The 18280-nt window shown below is 43.1% G+C and overlaps 1 protein-coding gene across 2 annotated transcripts; it reads right to left on the reverse strand.

Annotated features, from left to right (window-relative positions):
- Positions 1–1071: 1071 nt before the first annotated feature.
- sf3b1 (splicing factor 3b, subunit 1) lies at positions 1072–17535 on the reverse strand. Of its 2 annotated transcripts, XM_085435558.1 has the most exons (24): positions 17452–17535; positions 15921–16093; positions 15609–15710; positions 15368–15482; positions 12003–12082; positions 10495–10680; positions 9946–10408; positions 9750–9862; positions 9457–9654; positions 9264–9365; positions 8545–8724; positions 8359–8445; positions 7746–8016; positions 7330–7475; positions 6927–7073; positions 6565–6690; positions 4708–4929; positions 4438–4620; positions 4242–4353; positions 3531–3651; positions 3322–3453; positions 2930–3202; positions 2554–2770; positions 1072–1690 (listed from the first exon to the last, which is right to left on the reverse strand). In XM_085435558.1, the coding sequence occupies exons 1-24, from the start codon at positions 17477–17479 to the stop codon at positions 1532–1534; spliced, it is 3936 nt and encodes a 1311-aa protein (XP_085291684.1). In that variant the 5' UTR covers positions 17480–17535; the 3' UTR covers positions 1072–1531. The 2 variants fall into 2 exon arrangements, with proteins under 2 accessions (XP_085291684.1, XP_085291685.1); XM_085435559.1 differs by lacking the exons at positions 15609–15710; positions 15921–16093; positions 17452–17535 and having other exon boundaries at positions 12428–15435.
- Between the last annotated feature and the right edge of the window lie 745 nt (positions 17536–18280).

The raw sequence follows: 18280 nt of genomic DNA on the forward strand, positions 1-18280 counted from the left end.
AGAGGGACATCCACACTTAGTGGCATCATCTAGAGCAGGGTTAGGGAACTCCAGGCCTCGAGGGCTGGTGTCCTGCAGGTTTTAGATCTCACCCTGTGTCAACACATCTGAATCAAATCATTAGTTCATTCCCAGGCCTCTGGAGAACTTCAAGACATGTTGAGGAGGTAATTTAGCCATTTGAATCGGCTGTGTTGGATCAAGGACACATCTAAAACCTGCAGGACACCAGCAATCGAGGCCTGGAGTTACCTACCCCTGATCTAGAGGCAAGAGCAGAAAACCACTGGCTGAAACAGTGTTTAAAGCAGTCTGAAGCCTTTAATTTGTCTCACAAGGATTACTTGTATTTACACTGGCCTCATTATTTCAAACACCTTTAATGTGAGCATTGCATTTGTTTTTATATATATATATATATATATATATATATATATACACACACACACACACACACCAGTACATTTCCTCAAGTACTCGACTTTTAAAGCACCACATTTATGATACGGGAGCAGATGTCTTATACGATGCTGCTTATAAAAAATATGTTTTGCTTTTGATACATTATAAAATTCAAACTAAAGCAGAATAGATGAATTCCAGTGAACAGATAAGAACTCAGTACATCCTCCTCAGCTCAGCAGAGCTTCACTCTTTGTGGAGGAATCTGGGTCAAACAGTCTGGATGAGTAGCAGCAGTGAGTGAATAGAGTACCTACAAGGAGGGGGAGGTGTTTTAAATTGAGAGGCTGAGTGTTCATGCATGTGTGCAGGGAGGTTACGTTTTCAACTCTTTTATTTTTAATGGATTTTATTAATGATATATAATAGAGAGGCAAGGAAGATGGGACAGGTCGTCAGGTGCTGGGAGACTTCTAATTGATATGGAGAGCCGATGAGCTGGAGACTCATGCTGCAGTACTGCTTACAGGTCAGGACCCGGAAACCTCAGTTATGCTGTCAAACATGGTCAGACTACCACCGCTGCTTATCGCTGACCATGTCTGTATTAATCTCCATATTCTGCATTTAAATTATATAAATGAAAAAATCTCACTGAAAGGCAGAAACTGATTTTTATACACAAACATTTTATTCAGTTAAATAAAGCATGGATCTAATAAGAACAGAGGTGGTGTGAAACATGGAAAAAGTGTGGCTGGTACTGAGTCCTATCAATTATCAAGACACAAAGAGAAACAAACCCAGATTTAAAACATTGTAAAGACTGCTCTGCATTTAAAAAAAAAAAAAAAACATAGCTTGTCTGACTTCAGCTGTTTCTTACAGCACACTAAAAAAAAGAAGAAAGAAACGAGGGGGGGGGGGGACACAACAACAAAAACCCCACACATACAGACTCTACAAGATTACTTTTCATGTCCAGTTCAGAGTGAACAGGAGAAGCTGAATGTGACAAACACAGCTGCTAAATAAATGATGGAGAAAAGTATGTATGTGTATGAGTGTGTGATTTTTTTTTTTTGTATTCTTTTTTTGGGGGGGGGAGAGAATTTTTTTAAATTTTTATTTACAAGGTGTATTCGAGCTCGTAGCGGACGTAGACATTTTTGTCGTCGTTGTAGACCTGTGGGTAGTGAGCAATCAGGGCGTCCTGAGAGCCGATGTAGATGGAGTTGTAGATCTTCCAGTAGACGTCCCTCACTTTCCTGGCTGGATGGAACAGACCCTGCAGAACGCCAGACAGTTTTTGAGTTTACGCTTTATACAAACACAATGATTCAAACTTTTAAAGTTAGGCCCATTTTAACCCCCAGGTGACCAGAACTTAGTCAAAACTGCTTCTGATTCTTTGTCTCTGTTTATCTCTCTCTAAAGAAAGAATTAAATATTCACTCGTGAAAAGCAGCACAGAGAGCAAAGCTGGATTTCCACGGGAACAGCTGTAAATCCCAGCACTGCTGAGGGCTTAAAGAAGCTCTAATCTTCTGTCATGCATACAAGATGCAGCTCTCATTGCTTTACACTTCACACACTCTATACTGCAGGTGATGAGTAGAGTATAACCAGTAAATGATTTAGCCACATGTAATAACACACAAAGTGTGAATTCAGATTAAGAGGTCGAGGTAAACAGCATCTACAATGTTGACAGAAGGTTCGAACCTTCTGTCAACATTGGAAAATACTTGCATTTTGTTAGTTTGTAGAAATATGTGGAAGTGTTACTGCTGTATGAAAGCTGAATAGGTTCATGAAAAGGTCTTTATGGAGCTAAGCTTTGTGATGTTTGACTCCTGATAGTGCTGAGTAAAAGAAGAACACTTCTCCATGTTTCCACAGCAGAGCTCTATCAAATATCCTCCCTCTATAACTTTACTGTGTAGCTCTTAAGAGACGTGTTTATATTAAAATGCAGCTGTACGAGTAACTCCATTTCTTGTCCCGGTCTGCTCTCTTGTGGTTGTAGCATGTGCATGTTTGAATCTGTGTGACTTTTCTGTATGAATAATCTTTTAGCTGACAGCACTAGTGTGCAGACAAAAATCCTGACACACATCTTTTTTCATAATTCCAATTTCTGGTCCTGACCTGTAAGCAGTACTGCAGCATGCGGCAGGGCCCGAGAGCGACCCTCAGCCCCTCCAAAGCGCCCATCACAGCCTGGATGACGTGAGGTGACGTCTCAAATACGTTGGGCCACACGTAGTTCAACAAGTGGTTGAGGGAGTCCTCGCAGCCAAAACCGTAGACACCGAGGGACATGTGCTGAACCACAGCACTGGCTGTCTGTCTATGGACCAGGTCTCTGCAGGGGGGGGGGGGCAGAACACAGAAACACATAAGGTGCAGGATTCACTGATGTCTTTAACCCTCACGTGTGGGTAAAGAGTTTGAAAAGATATGAATACTTCCCCTGCCACAGTTTTTATCAAAACTAATCAGTCAAATTAAACCATGCTGATACCTGTCCATGAGAGCATCCTCCAGCAGCGGCGTGACGGCATAGATGTAGTCTTTGCCCATCTCTCCAATGTACTCGAACAGGAAGGAGAGGGACTTCAGTACACCGTTTTGCACGTTGAGCTCAGGCACGCGGTATTCGTTCATTAGGGCCGGCAGCACCGTGAAGGGTGAACAGGTCTCAGCAACGATGGCGATGGCTACGGTCGTGCAGACCCTGTTCTGTCGCTCCTGGACTTTAAGGTTATTGAGCAGAGTGGCCAAGACATCGTGAGGACTGCAGGGAGGAAGGTCAGAGAGAAAAACATTTTAGATCCACTTTAATGCGTACAGCCGAGACAAAACGAAGATGAAACCTTACATGTAAAAGGTGTGTACGTGACAGAAGGTACTCACCCGATGGCTTTGGCGATATAACCAAACGTGTTGACGGTGGCTCTGCGGATTGCCTTTTTGTGTGCCTTGAGCAACTCTAGCAACTCGAAACAGATCCTCATCCACTCCCTGGCAGACACGTACTCAGCACCCCTAAAAATACACATAAAAGTTAGAAAAGGACACAATCATATCCACAAACCTTGAGGTTGAGGCTTGTCACCACTGACCTGTCAGCGATCCTGCCCACCAGGTCGATGCAGTTCTCCTGGACTTTCTCATGTCTGTTCTTCAGGATGGGAGTCAAACGAGGAAGCAGGTCTTTGATTGGTGGGGTCATCTTGTGCATGCCTAAAAATGAGGTCAGATATCAGCACGGGTCCTTTTCCACACCCTGAGATGGGACTGAGGTGCAGGTAAACTTTGTTACTTAGAACAGAACAAGAGGTGGGAAGATCTTACTGTAGCTGTTGCTACATTTTTATTATCAAACTCTCAAAGGTGCACTGATTGCTATCGAGCTTCAATGACAGTCAAACTCTGTACCAAAGCCTAGTACAGAGCCTAGGGGCTCTACAAATTATTTGTAGAGCCCCTAGGCTCATCCACCGAGATATAAGAATTAGGAGGGTCGCAGCTGTAACTGCTTGCTAGGCCTTCAGCTCTGTTTCAGTTGTGGTGAGTGTTCTAATACAAATTAGCAGGTATGTGCATCTGTGTGAGACAGCTGTCCACTTTATGAATGCTGCTTGCTAGTGTTAGCTGATAGCTTAGCACTCCACCCTCTTGTGTAACCATGATCACTTTTGGCTCCAAAAGGAAGACGGAAGCAGTCAAAACTAACAACTGCGAAGTTCAGGAACCAAGATGAAACCAAATGTGAAGACGTTTATTTACATCCTATCAATAAAATACACCTGTGATCGGTGAAGATTACATACCAATGACGTTCACAATGGCCTTCAGCGCTCCAAGGATGCTGCCCAGCACCTCAGGGTACTCCTCTCCCAGATACTCGTACAGCACGACTCCCAAATGACCCATCAGCTTCTCCTGCAGGGACAGGGACAAGCAGAAGAGGTCAGTGTGTGGACTCTGTTACATATTTGTCTCGGATGCTGTATAGGTTGAATGTACCTCCTGGCACGTCTTCATGACCACGGCCGTGCGGGAGATCAGGTCAGCAGCTTGCTGACGGACCTTGGCCGACTTGTTGTTGAGACGCCACAGTACCGTACCACAGATCTGTGGCAGGTAGGGTTTCACGCGCTTCCCAAGAGCATTCACCACTGTACCGAAACCATTCAGCATGACAGAATCCTGCAGACCAAAGAGCATGGAGTATGAAACAAAACAAGAAACAAAATATTGTGAAAAAACCCCCACTTCTCTATAACTCCCTCTCACCTCTGTCGTCTGCTCCTGAAAGGCATACAGAATACCGTCGATCAGCTGCTCCTCCAGCTTGTGGTCGATGTCAGCTGCGCCCAAGTTGCCCATGATTTTTTCAATGGTCTCCATCACCATCTTCCTGTACTGTTCTGCCTCGTCTTTCAGGTCATCAACGATACGTGAGATGATCTCTGCTGCTCCCACTTTGTTAGCCAACTCCACTGTGGTGTCCACCAGCTGGATAAAGAGATAATAACTTGAGACGAGTGTGCAAAGCTTCAGACAACTCTAAGGACACGGTGTGTTTAACTGCCGACTAGATTATAACCTAAATGTCTATTTGAGTTGTGTGATCAGATCTGTTTGTCTATTTTGTGCACACCATTATTTTCCACTAGTAGAGTCACATGACAGGCAGACGACAGAGTCGATTGAAGCAAATACAGGAAACCCCGAAGAAGAAGCTGTGCCCGGTATCGTAGCTGTGTCCAAATTCAGGAACCGCATCCTCCAGTACCCGCATTTGTAGGCCGATTACGTTACAGCGACACGACAAAGACCGCCCAAATTCGAAGACTCCGACAAATGCGCCCTTCATTTCCCCAGATTTGAAGGACGGGTCGGGTGTATACCTGCTCAGTTTCCAACAATGGCGACAGCTAGTTAGTTTTAATATAACTCTTATTATTCTTTCTGGGCACAAAATAAACGTTTAACATATTTTCAGGCGGGAATGTAGCTGTGTAAACCTCAAATATCTGCTCGGTTTATCAAGACACCACATATTTTCAAAAGTGCTCTGACGTTTTCGGAAACATCTGTTACCCACCAGCTGGGGGCAAGGCTCACTAGAGCCTGTGAGAACACCGGACTCCCAGCAAATCGTTTTCAAACCCAACGCCGTCTTTCCCTACTCAGGTTAACATGATACATAAGTCACTTAGATCAGCGGTCCCAACCCCCGGGCCTCGGACCGGTACAGATCCGTGAGTCGTTTGGTACCAGGCCACGAGAGTTGAAGCTCAGGTGTGAAATGTATGGTTTTCAGGGTTTTTAAATCGGTTTTCAGAGTTATTTTGTTATCGTTTGTACCGTTAACTCGGTTTTCCTGGGTCTTTTCACGTGTGTTATGAATAAATCTTTTTTTCGGTACCGGTACTAGTTTTATTTTGTTGTATTTATCCGCGACACCTTAAAGGCCGGTCCGTGAAAATATTGTCGGGCACAAACCGGTCCGTGGCGCAAAAAAGGTCTGAGACCGCTGACTTAGATAACTTAAAAATGTTATTGTTTGGCTTTTTTCAGTATTTTATTTGTTTCTGAGTAAATCGGTTTGGCTGAGATTAAAGTTATAGTTTTTACACAGCTGAATAAACATCAAGCAGACAACTGATTATCAGAAGTGTGAGATGCTCAATATACTCCGGTCCTGTTATATTTTAGATAGCAAGGAGCAGACGGCTGAGTTTATTAAACTCCACCGAAACAATCTGCAAATTTCATTAAAATTTTAATAAACTATCATCTTGTCTTTATTTTTAGTTAGCACATACCTTAAACACTTCTAGCTGTAAGCTAATGATAGTTATATAAGAGCAGATGCATGCTGGTGCAATAAGCTGTACGTTTTACGTCCAATGGACATGATCTGATTAGTCGACTAAACGCAAAAATAATCAGTGACTAGGAGACTATCAAAATGATAGTTTGTGGCAGCCCTAATCTCATACATCAAAAACACAAAAAACCCACAAACGGGCTAAGATCAGCAGTTTTAGGAAAAAGAGCCAACCACACATTTCCTTTTCTAAGCTATTTTGACAATATTAGATTTTCAAATATATTTTAAGCTAAAGAATATGTTTCGCGAACCTGTCTGTAGTTGCGTCTGTCCAGAGCCATCCTGTGCTGCCAGAAATGCTTGAAGAAGGGGGGCAGGATTTCAGTCTTGATGTAGTTGGCCTCGACACCATCTGTGCCACAGCACTGCTTCACTACCTATGAGGCAAGACAGAAGGGAAACTGATGAGTTTCTTGTGACATCCAGAAAGATACCTTAATGTAACCAATGGGTGCAGAAAGACAGCAGAGGGGACATGCTAGCAGCTGCTCTGGCAATCCTGGTGCTCATGTAGCAAACAATGTTCATCACCTATGTGGCTGAAGAGGTGAGAACGAGTTACAGGAAGTTAGTTGACAGTTTGGAGGTGCTTCCTCACAGACAGTCCCCTTACCTTGAGCACAATCTTTTTCATCTCCTCGTCAGGGGACTGAAACTCTCTGATGAGGATCAGCATCACCTCTCTGGTGTAGTAGTTTGCATACTCAGCATCCATCAGTGGGATGAGGTAACCAATAGCTTTGAGGAAAGCAGCCAGACCCTGGTGACCAAAGGGGATAACATAAGACACAATCGCAGACATGTTTCACATATTTTCCCTTTACAATAACTGGTAATGTCCGACGCTTCCAGCAGCATATTAATGGTCTCTCATTAGACCTCTGCTGACAGCAGCAGCTCCTTTGAGGAGACTCTATAGCAAGCAAGTATTCACACTGCAGCCACAGGCAGGCTTAGTGCTGGGTGCTGATCTTGCGCTCAATGCTGTGAATGCTTTTTCCAAATTTCCTGCTCACCTTTCCTCTGTGTTGCCTGATGCCTTTCCACAGTGGCTTCAGCACAGAGTCAAAGGACTCGATACCGTATGGTGTGGCAGCTTCAGCCAGGGCAGCTATAGCCAGGGCACTGATGGTCCTCACCTTCTGCTGCTCATCCACAAGCCCTGCAGAGTCGAATAGTCGATGGTCAGAGCTCCAATGCATTTTAACAACAACAGCAAACCACGTATACTCAAAACAAAACACGTCATGTGAATGAAAAATTGGGCAAATTAGCAGTTACGCATTTACTAGTTAGAATAGTTAAAGGTGTACACCTGCATTCTGCTCAAATTCACAAACTGAGAACGTACTCATCCACATAATAAGCCTGTGGATGCCAGTGCTTTGAACTCTGTACTATTTAACGCTACGAACAGTTTAAGTTCACTTACCATGTTCAATAATCTCGACCAAACTGCGAAGGTGAGGCAGAATGGCGCAGCCCATGAGGATGGCGATTTGCTGCACAATCTTGATGCCTGTGTGCCGAGCTTGCCAGGACTTCTTGCTTTTACACACAGCTTTCAGGAAAGGGAGGAGAGAGGGGATCCCGAGGGCGGAGGCTACAACAGCAAAGGCTCGGGCGGTGGTGTTTCTGACATACTCGTCCATGTTGTCAATATCAGGTCGCATCGTGGAGATCATAGTAGCTAAACCAGCAGCCTGAGACACACAGAGGAAAGACACCAAGCTTTCAATCATTTAACCTCACAAACATGTCTCGAGCCAAGTTTAAATGCTGCTACAGATCAGAGATATGCTGAGCAGACATGGTGACAGAACATAAACAGCTAATGATGGCGGATTGTAACCAGCGGGTGCAGGTTGAGAACAGACGAGGCATAAACGTCCCGTCTGCTAGCTCTCATGCTGGTATTAATCTAGCGAACGACTAGCCCTCATCTGACCACGGACTGGCTGAACAGGCGAGAATGGTTCGCACAAACCACAGTCCATATAGTTTATGGGATAAAAAGACAAAAAGAATAAGGTGCTCCATGTTACCTTTGCCAAGTTAGAGATGATCTCTCTGCCTTCCACTCTGGCATAATAGTCTTCATCGATGAGCAGCGGCTCAATAACCACCAGGATCTGCATGCAGAAAAAGGACATTTAGATTGTCAAAGACACTGAGAAACCACTGAACATTTAAACTGAGCTGTCACAGATGATCGTTCACATTGAGCCCACCTTGTGAACATATGGTCGGACCAGGTCATCCAGTTTGTAGAGAATGCGGTCAATGACTTTAACCAAAAGATGGCGCTCCTGATCCTCCAGGGTGGGGGACATGAGCAGGGGCAGGATCTGGTTGAACAGGGGACCTGCTCCGAATTCGCGAGCTTTATCTGTGATCTGACGCAGAGCAGCCTAAGAGGAAAGAGAAGGTCAGCCAGTCAGATAATGGTCAAATTCTGAAGTATATTTGGCAAATCTGTTACTAAACAACACAGGAGAGACTTCATACTCAAAGAAACCTGAAACAAAACCTGTATGAGAACTCTACAAAGATGGTGACAGACTTATAACTTGCAGACAGGAAAAGCTTTTTAAAATCTTATTTTGGGGCAAAATCAGCAAAACCTTTTTAAAAGTCAGATTTGAAGCTGGGGTTTTATTCCGCTGTGAACAGTGATTAAAACTCTAGAGGAACCTGGTACTTGTCATGATAAGATGAGACCGGGTGGTTTCTGTGTGCAGCTCACAGCAGAGCATGAAGGTCTACACTGTGACCTCTGCTGTAAGCAGCAGCTCCTCAGAGAGAACGTTGTGTAGCGAGCAAATATTCACCCTGTAGCCACAAAACCTCGGTGCTGGGTGTTGATCTTGTAACTGGAAACTTTAATGCTGTTCCAAAGCTCAAGTTTGGCCACAAGCAAGAATGATTAATCAAAGTATTAAAACCCAACCTTTCTCATGGGAGGAGTTCCATTTTTAATCTTCAGCAGCAGCTTCATAATCTTCCTTTCTTTCTGCTCCTCGGGGCTCAGAGTGGACTCATCCACCTCCACCTAGCACCAAGACAAAAACCATGAACCTCAGACACAACAAACACCTGGCTCACACTGACTGTGCCATTATTTTATCCCTGCTGATGCTCACCAGCAGTTTGTCAAAGTACTGGATGTCATCAGGTTTGAGGAAAGGGAGATTTCCTGAGGGCTGGTCGTTCATCTGTTTTGTGGTGCGATCCTCTGCCTGCATATGGAAGCCCGTCATGCCTCCAATAGGTGTGGGCGTGGCTGCCAGCTTACGGGCCGGGGTACGGATAGGCACGTAGCCTGCAGGAGGCGGCAACACCTGTGAAGAAAAACACCTGTCAGCACTGCAGTCTAATAAATGACCTTCACTAATGCTTGTTGCTGGAAAATGAAATGCATCAAATAGACGTGGACCTTGTAGCCCTCTGGGAACATGGCATCCAGCTCCTCGTCTGTTAGAGGTCGGTTCCTCTCATCAATTTCTCTCTCCCACCTCCATGCCTGCAGCTGCTCTGGAGTCATGTGTGCTGAAGAAAACAGAAGATTAATTGTTTATAATCAAGTAGAAGAAAGACTAATAATAATAAAAACAAAGAGTAAGGCTGTTTACCTGTAGTTGGGGTTTGCAATTCCATAGCTGGTGTGCCTATGGGAGTTTTTCCTGGGGTAAAAAGTGGTGTTGAGGAGCCCATCTGACTGGCAGGGGTTTCATCCCACCGAGACTTCCTCTTACTGGCTCCTGGAGTCGGAGTTTCGCCCACTGACTCTTCTCCTCTATCTGTTCTTGGGGTCTCAGCCCAGCCGCTCCCATGTCCTGGGGTCTCCCTCTCAGTCTTTGGAGTCTCGTCCCAGCGATTTTTGCGAACGCTTCCTGTGGCTCCCCCGTGACCAGGTGTGGCATGGCCAGGCGTGTCTCTCCCTGGTGTGGCAGCACCGGCAGGCGTGTGGCTAGGAGTCGGGTCCCACATTCGGGAACTGGGAGTGGCCCCTGGGGTTTCACTGCCTTTAGGGCGGCCGGGGGTTTCATCCCATCGGCTGTTTGAAGGTGTGTGTGCAGGGGTATGTCCAGGAGTCTGCAAGGGACCAGAAACATCAGTGAGAAAACTGATATGCAAGACAGATTTATGTTTTATTACTGGGTGATATTCTTTAAGCTTACTTCAGCACTGGCATCAGCTTGGTCCCAGCTGGACATCTTTTTGGGTGTAGCATTGGAGGGGGTTTGGTCAGCTGTCTGGTCCCAGCGACGCTTACGTTTAGGGACAGCTTGGGCAGCAGCAGACCCATTAACAGCTTTCAGGTCCCCTGATTTGGCCTTCTCTGCCAGCTGCTGACGAATCTCTCTCTACATGAACAGATGCACAAATGTCAGGATAAATACAGAGTTCATGGATATGAAAGACTATAAAGATATCTGGTGACTGTGTCTGTTCATTTTATCTAAACAGAGACAGGTCGACAGTTCAGCCAAGGGCATAAAGGCTTAAAGAACTCATTTGAAAATGATGAAATTTCTATGAATCCTGTTACAGCCTCACACCCAAGAGCTCAACTCTACTGAACACCTATGGATCATTTCATACAGATGACAGCAAGTCTCAAAAAGCTTAATTTGATTTGTGCTGCGGTGTTGTTTGCATGTGCACATGTGTGTGGATATGAATGGCACACACTTTGTTAAAATTAATGATGAAATAATTTAATTTAAATTTTTCTCAGCTGAAAATATTTTTTTGTCAATTACTTTATGACTAATAACTTGGCGACATAAGCACCTTCTCCAACAGGGAGTCTCACATTCTGTGGATTAACTTTGGATTCACTGAACTTCAGCTGGTAACAGTAGTCCTTGTTCTGCAGCCGTACTGAGTTTGAGGGTAGCAGTAAATGAAGTCCTCCATCTGTTGCAGGTTGCAGTTAAAGCCCCTTTTCCATTAGTTCCTACTCGGATCGACTCGTCACAGTTTTCAATTAAACCTTAGTGCCTGTACCATTTTTTAGTACCTGCTTGGCAGGGTGTCCAAGTGATCGGAGCGGGTACTAAAATGTGGCGCCGTCACACTGCAGTGGCATCACTCGATGAGTCATGAGTGTCTCCTGCCATTTTTGAAATCCAGGAACGAGGGAATCGGCTGCACAGAAACAACACCGCGGTCCCTGATGATGAGTCTGATGGAAAGCCACAGACCGAGCAGCAGGTATGCCGTCGTCTTGACGTTCACTTTTGTTGTGGTGTTCATTTCGCATACAAATAACATCATGGGACGTACAGCCACGTTGCTATAACAACCCCACACACATTATGCGGTACTCGATTATACTGAAAAACGAGTCGAGCCGATCAGATCAGAGTAGGTATTAATGGAAGAAGCGCTTCAAGAGAAGAAAAGGGACCACTGCAAGTGCAGTTTACAACAGTGGAGATGAGTCTTCACTATACCAGATCATCTTTGTGGCAGTGATCTGATATTTCTACAGACACTGTGTTGGTTTGCCAACCATATAAACACATCAAGCAGGAAAGAAGGATTTACAAGGAGTGTTTATTTTTCCAGGTTCAGTTTTGGTTTGCGGTTTCTCATTTAGGTTTAAATTAGACTTAAAGGACTGTCATCTGACCGTTTCTGATATCTGATGATAATAATGTGTAGATAAACAGCATCTTACCTCCTCTTTGGACAGGTTCTGCTCCAACATGACGTCCACATACGACCTAACCTGCAGCTTGGGATCCGGTGTTTTGCCCCCTGCGCGAAAGAGCATGAACAAGAACATAGGATACTCATCAGCGTACGCTCCACAACCCCGAGTTATTCCAAACACAGCAAGCACAAACACAGCCAGCTAGCCCTGACTCTTGTTACCAACAGTTTAACTTATGTTCCTGCTCTGATAAACAGCTGACTGACAGTCCTAATAAATTACATACAAATGTACATTTGGCTTTCTTACATACAGTCATAGCATTCTAATGAAAAACAAGAAGATACATAGAAAGAAGAGCTGAGGTTGTGGTGTTTTCTTTAAGTGGATTAAGAAGTATAGCCATCACTGATGCAGGGGTCCTGGGCTGTGCTCTTCAGAATACGTACACTTTCAGTGCCAAGGGTCCATCTGCAGTCAGACTTCAACCGGCAGAAAAGAAGCCTAGAAAATTTCTCTTTACCATTAGTAACACTTTGGAAAAGGGTTTGAACTCACACACAACAGTATACCATTGTGATGCATTGATTTAAGGCAAAAAAAAAATAAAGCATCTTCTTGGGGTATTAGCACAATCTAGAAAAAAATCCCATGATATTTTGGTCCAGTTTCCCAGGTATTTACAGTAGCAGATAAATATGAAGTCAAGACTTTGAGGCTATGCCTAAGAAGGACATTAGCACAATAAAATCAAATGTGAGTGTTTGCATTCAAAACTAGAAAAAAAATATTGATAATACCAGAGTCACATGGACTCATTATTTAAACATCATACATCAAGATCTTGACTTCCTTTTTGGGACAGAGATAAATTTATGTAATCAAATATTTGGGCAGTCTGCTTCCATTACGGGAATATTTTATGTCAACTTGTTGGAATCCAATAAGCCAAATTCAAAAGAGGCTGCTGGGAGAACTGAGGTTTGTTGTAGCTGGGTTGCATCTGATTCCCCTCACAGCCTCCCACCAAAACAAGCAGCCAATGGACCCTGACCAAACTGACAAGTGCACCGTTCTCAGTGTTCCCCATAACCTACACAGGATGAGTTGCTGCACCCTTAACAGAGTGCAGTACAGGACTGGCAAAGCAGTACTGCTGTAGGAGAGAAATTAAGGACAGTTAGTATGGGCCTGTGGTATTTTGGTACACAATTTTCTTGATAACATATTTCTATTTTACAGAGAGAGTTGTAAAATAAAACTCTACTGAAACAACAACTTTGTACAAAGAGCCCTCTCTACATGCAGGTTGAATATACCTAGACCAAACCTGAGACATTCAGGCCATTTAAGCTCACAGTGTCAGGGGAAGTGAAGATGCAATAAATATGGAAAGAGGTAAGATAGCTGGCTCACAGCTACAGTTTCTGGTTTTCAGTCCGAGCACTAGTCGTCATGATAAGCTACACAGGCTCAGCCTAAAAGATGAGAAAAATGTGTAGGAAAGCTGGCCACATTGGAAAGAATAACTTGTCATTAGGGCTGTACCCGAATATTCCACTATTTGGAAATGTATGAACTGTGTGTGTATTCAGTTTACCAACATGGATTTATAAGAATGTGACAATAATCTACACTGCAACAATGATCATCTCACCTCACTGTTATAAATAAGCAACTGCCACAACATGCAGAAAGTCAATGGACAGTACTGCTCTATGGCAAAGCACCTTGCTGTCCTGTGGTAGCTGCACCCACGGAGCCTAAACTTCTGACTTAATTACAATGACCCTTTTACATACTACCACAATCCCAGCACAGCCATTATCCTTACATGCGTGTGGTGATTTTGTCTGACTTTGCCACAGTAATAAAAATACTGGCAGCTTCCAGTGCTACCTCTCATCCACCTAGTAGATGCACCTTTGGTATAAATGTACAAATCCCATGTTTGCATTCTCAGGTTATTGCAATCAGAAACTTCGTGGTTCCCACGCTGCCCGCCCACCCACCCTGTAGGGTGACAACAATACCCCATGAGTCTTTTGCAGCAGAAGGGTACAATAAGCCGATTCTCCATGCTTCCTTCCTCAAGACAATCACTGGATGTTTATTATGTGGGGAGAACTGTACCATCTCAGCTCATCTACCCGACATCCCTCTCACTCACAGCAGTGATGATCTTGCTTAGCTTACTTAACCATTTCAAATTCATACCATTTAACATTTTTAGCCTCCTGGCGTCCACATATGTGGACATCACATTTTGGGTTGTCTAGACCAAAATACTAAATTTTGCTCTACAAGGGCCTGATATCCACTTACGAGGACATTATACTGCCACTGTTCTATCAAAATTTAAAGCCAATGTGCTCATATATGGATCTAATTTTTTTCAGAAACAAAAATCAGGTAAAATAAATAAATAAATAAAAAAATCCATGTAATTCTTTGTTTTTACATTCGTCAGGTCCCAATCAGCCCAAACAGCAAAGAGAAATTAAAAATGCATGCCATGGAAGAGTTTGTGTCTTAGGAGGATGAATATGAACGTTCTTGCTGTACTACGCTTCACTCAAATTTCTGACCGATTATGTTTAACACTCATAAAATCTGAAAAACACAAAGTTTGATCAACTCTGAATTGCTGTAGCTCAAAAATATGATATTCGGGACAGCCCTACTTGTTAGGCAGCGCTTTACGCTGAGGCCCAAGACAATTTGCAGTTTGACAAGTCTCTCAAGTTTCTCTGTTAACTCTTAAAGAAAATAAAATTATGCTTCTGGTTCAACTACCACCAGAGCATATTAATGATATTCCCCTTATATATTTTATATTCACCTATAAAGCTGTGCCCAGTGTGGTAAAGCACAGGACGTGGGCAGCTAAATGAGCTAACCTTCATCCTCAACTTCTGTGACAAGCGGACACTGCACTTTCCCATCATAAATCACATTGGGTTGTTAACCCTTCGACCCACACACAACCCATCTGCAACCCATGTTTGTTAGGCAATAAACACCTAACCACCTCTCCCCCTGAAAAGCATGGTAACCCTATAATACCTTTAATGCATGCACCAAATTAAAATCCCAACAACACTGTCCCAAACTGCAATTATGGAAATGAATTGTGAGCCCACACTGACATTTGTTGGAAACAGTTGGAAATTTATAGTGGGAGAAAAACAGCGACACAAAATGTACATGAGGAAAGGATTGACCACAGGGAAGGCATTGAGTCTGGGAGGCAAGCTATTGCATTGTGGTCGAAGGGTTGAACAGTAAAAACTATTGGTGCAAAAAACAGAAAAAAAGAAAAAGAAAAAAGGGGGAGGAGGCAAGGAACTTGGGAAGATGTAAAAAGGTCACAAAAGAACAAAATTTACCATCTGCAAAGGGGTCGAGACGCTCAGGAGAGATGATCATCTGTCTGCGCCGAGCCTTGTATTCATCCTCCCGCTCTGCAATCTTCTGTGGACGATGCTCTGCAAATGGGTCGTACTGCAAAGATTAAGCACAAAACATGCGATGATTAGTAAAATAGGATTTTGTACAAGCCTGTTTTTTCATTTAAAAAATTAGATCCCGTTTTAACTGGAATTTAGCCCAAACAGTGAATGAACATACCTGTTCATCTGACTGTGGAATGGCATTAAGTATTGCCACTGGCGCGTGGTACCCTGGCTTCTTTTGTCCCAACAAGCTTGTTGACGTATCATCTTCATCGTCCTGAGGTAAGAAAGAGAATAAATGAGTCTATTCAAATTTTGCCAAACTGGCAAGGTTCTCCTCAAATCCCCAAAGCAAGCAGAGGGGAGCAGTCAAGCTCCTTACAAAACTGACAAAGGACAACCCGTGGCTCACAAAACAGCATTCTTGGAAGAAGCTACTTTGTTTGATTTGGAAAAGGAAAAAAAAAACAAAAAACCAAATACTTGCCTCCTCTTGCTCATTGGCAGCAATGGAAGTAACGTATCCTGCAAAGCGACTGTCGCTGCCTTCATAGATCTCTGGGTCAAAAACGCCAGTGGAGATCAGGCCCACTCCCTGCTCTCCATCCTCCAGCAGGGAGGCCTTCATCCCCTGGATCTCCAGGATCTGGGCCTCGATATCTGTAGGGGCACAAGGAAACATGGTGAAAAACTACCTGTATAGGTAAGCATGGATGACTGACATACACCCCGATATCAGCAGTGGTGAATGGAATCTATAAATATTATATTTACTGAAATTTATCTGAGGCATGACTTCAGTTTGTGCTGGATAAGGATGTAAAACCAGTGTGATAGAGCGTACTGTAAAATTTGATAACATGCCCATATATATATATATATATATATTTTAATTTAGTTCATCCCTTGGCACAGGGAAACAAAGGAATGCTTCATAAAAGGAAAAAAGAAAAAAAGCCTTTAGCTCTTCATCGTGGAATTTTTGTACATTTAATTAGAAGGATCTCCAGTGTTTCTTAGCAAAGAGAAAAAACAGATGGGGTATTGTACTTGCAAACGATGCTCTCAAAGAGATTTAGTCGTTAAAAAATGCTTTAACCCCACACAGAGAATTGGACTGATTGGCAAAGACTAGCAAACGGGCCTTTATTTGCACTTTCACACCTTAAATCAAGCTCAAATACTTCCTTACACTCTGCCTGTTAATATCACCGTATATGACTGTAGTTTTTGATGTAACCATGATCTGTTCCAAGACATTGGAACAGTCCCGCACTACAATTAAGTTTGGCTCACTCTGTTTATTTACTTTACTGTGAGGTTGCTTTAATCTTATGCATTTATTTTATTCTATTTTGCAGTACAGGGCTTTATGAATGCACGCCTGTGAACAGCGCTTTAAAAATAAACGTTACTGACATAATTTCTGCTTTCACAAACAAAAACTGGGTCATGTAACTCTCAGTCAAGTCATGTCCAAAAAGTGCATTAGAATATTTTACAGAAAAGGGTTAACTATTACCAATACTTGCTACAGAACACCGACTTTGAAGCTAATATCAGGGTCTGCTGCCGAACACCAATTGCTGTAGGCATGGTAAACGCTTGTTAGAGGTTGCTAATGCTAACTCGGTTAGCCACGAGAATCACTGAGACGTTAAAGAATTACCATCCCTTGGATTACACAGTAACAACAACAAGTAATACTAGCTTAAAGGCGTATCTGACCAAGACAAAAAGCCCAAATGGCGCCTACTATTGCATGCAACTGTGCAATAAGCTGAGAAAAATAGTCCACTCCAGCTAACAAGAAAGCTAAGCACTAACCACCAGCGCCATTATCTAAAGCTCCGCGTTGCGTCGTATAAGGCCTGGTGCTTATCGCCTTTTTCGCAAATAAACAGGAGCATTACCGTCAACAGAAATACCAGAAAATTCACCGCAATATTTACTGACACCATAAAGTAAAATACATGGTAAAACAGAACATATTTATGGAGGTTTTAGCAGTAATTTACCTTCGTGCGTTTTGGCGATCTTCGCCATTTTGGTGGCGGTTGTTCGAGACTGAAAGCGGATGTGACTTAATTCAGAGTTCCGTGTCTTTCCAGCTGTTCTCAGACCAGTTTCCAATCGCTCAGTAGTTATATTGCTAGTAGTAGCATAAGTATTAGACGTAGTATATTGACATACTTATAAAAGTTGTAGATACATTGAAGCAATTAGTATGTAACTTTCCGTCCATGTTTGATGTGTAATGTCCACTAGCCTAATTTTTTTTAAAACCCCATTAAAAAGTCTTAATTGACGCAGCCCTCCAATTGTCCTTCCTCATTTTATTCAGATTTCCCAGGTGTTTTTTAAGACTGCTAGAAGCAGCACTCTGATCCTTTAAGGACAGACGTTTATCAACTGAAATGGAGAATGTCTGCTGACAGAAATCACCTGAGTAATATCTCCTTGCACAGCTCCTTCTTTGTCTCCTGGAGTAGCCTACATTAAATAATTGGTCTACTTTGTAAAAACGTATACCAAAAAGCCTGTAATTTCACTGTGTATGCCACAGAAGTGAAAGGGATAATAAGACAGGTTTGGTTGATTAGAAGACTTGTTTTTCACAGGGGCTATTCTGGCATGCAGCAGTAGGTAAACATAAGACTTTTCTAACACCTGGTTCAGAATTGTAACTTCAACTTAAGGCATTTAACCTCTCGCATTACTAACATCTGTGTTTACCTAGTATTTCACGTGAAACTAGCTTCTTTGAAAGAGATGTATGGTTGGTAAAGTTTCTTCCCCAAATGTCTGCACAAAACACCTGTGATTATAGTTTATGTCCTTTTCTCA

This window comes from Copadichromis virginalis, linkage group LG16 (genome assembly GCF_057382275.1).
Source record: "Copadichromis virginalis isolate Kocher_CV1m ecotype Utaka linkage group LG16, C_Virginalis_male_GT1.1, whole genome shotgun sequence".
NCBI lineage: Eukaryota > Metazoa > Chordata > Actinopteri > Cichliformes > Cichlidae > Copadichromis > Copadichromis virginalis.

Bases quoted from the DNA above. Each gene is read 5' to 3' on its own strand.
- sf3b1 (XM_085435558.1), bottom strand. From the start codon at position 17,479: ATGGCGAAGATCGCCAAAACGCACGAAG. The intron at 15,483-15,608 runs GTATGTTCATTC...TAATCTTTGCAG, and splicing joins TTCCACAGTCAGATGAACAG to TACGACCCATTTGCAGAGCA. The intron at 8,725-9,263 runs GTTGGGTTTTAA...CTTTCCTCTTAG, and splicing joins GAACTCCTCCCATGAGAAAG to GCTGCTCTGCGTCAGATCAC.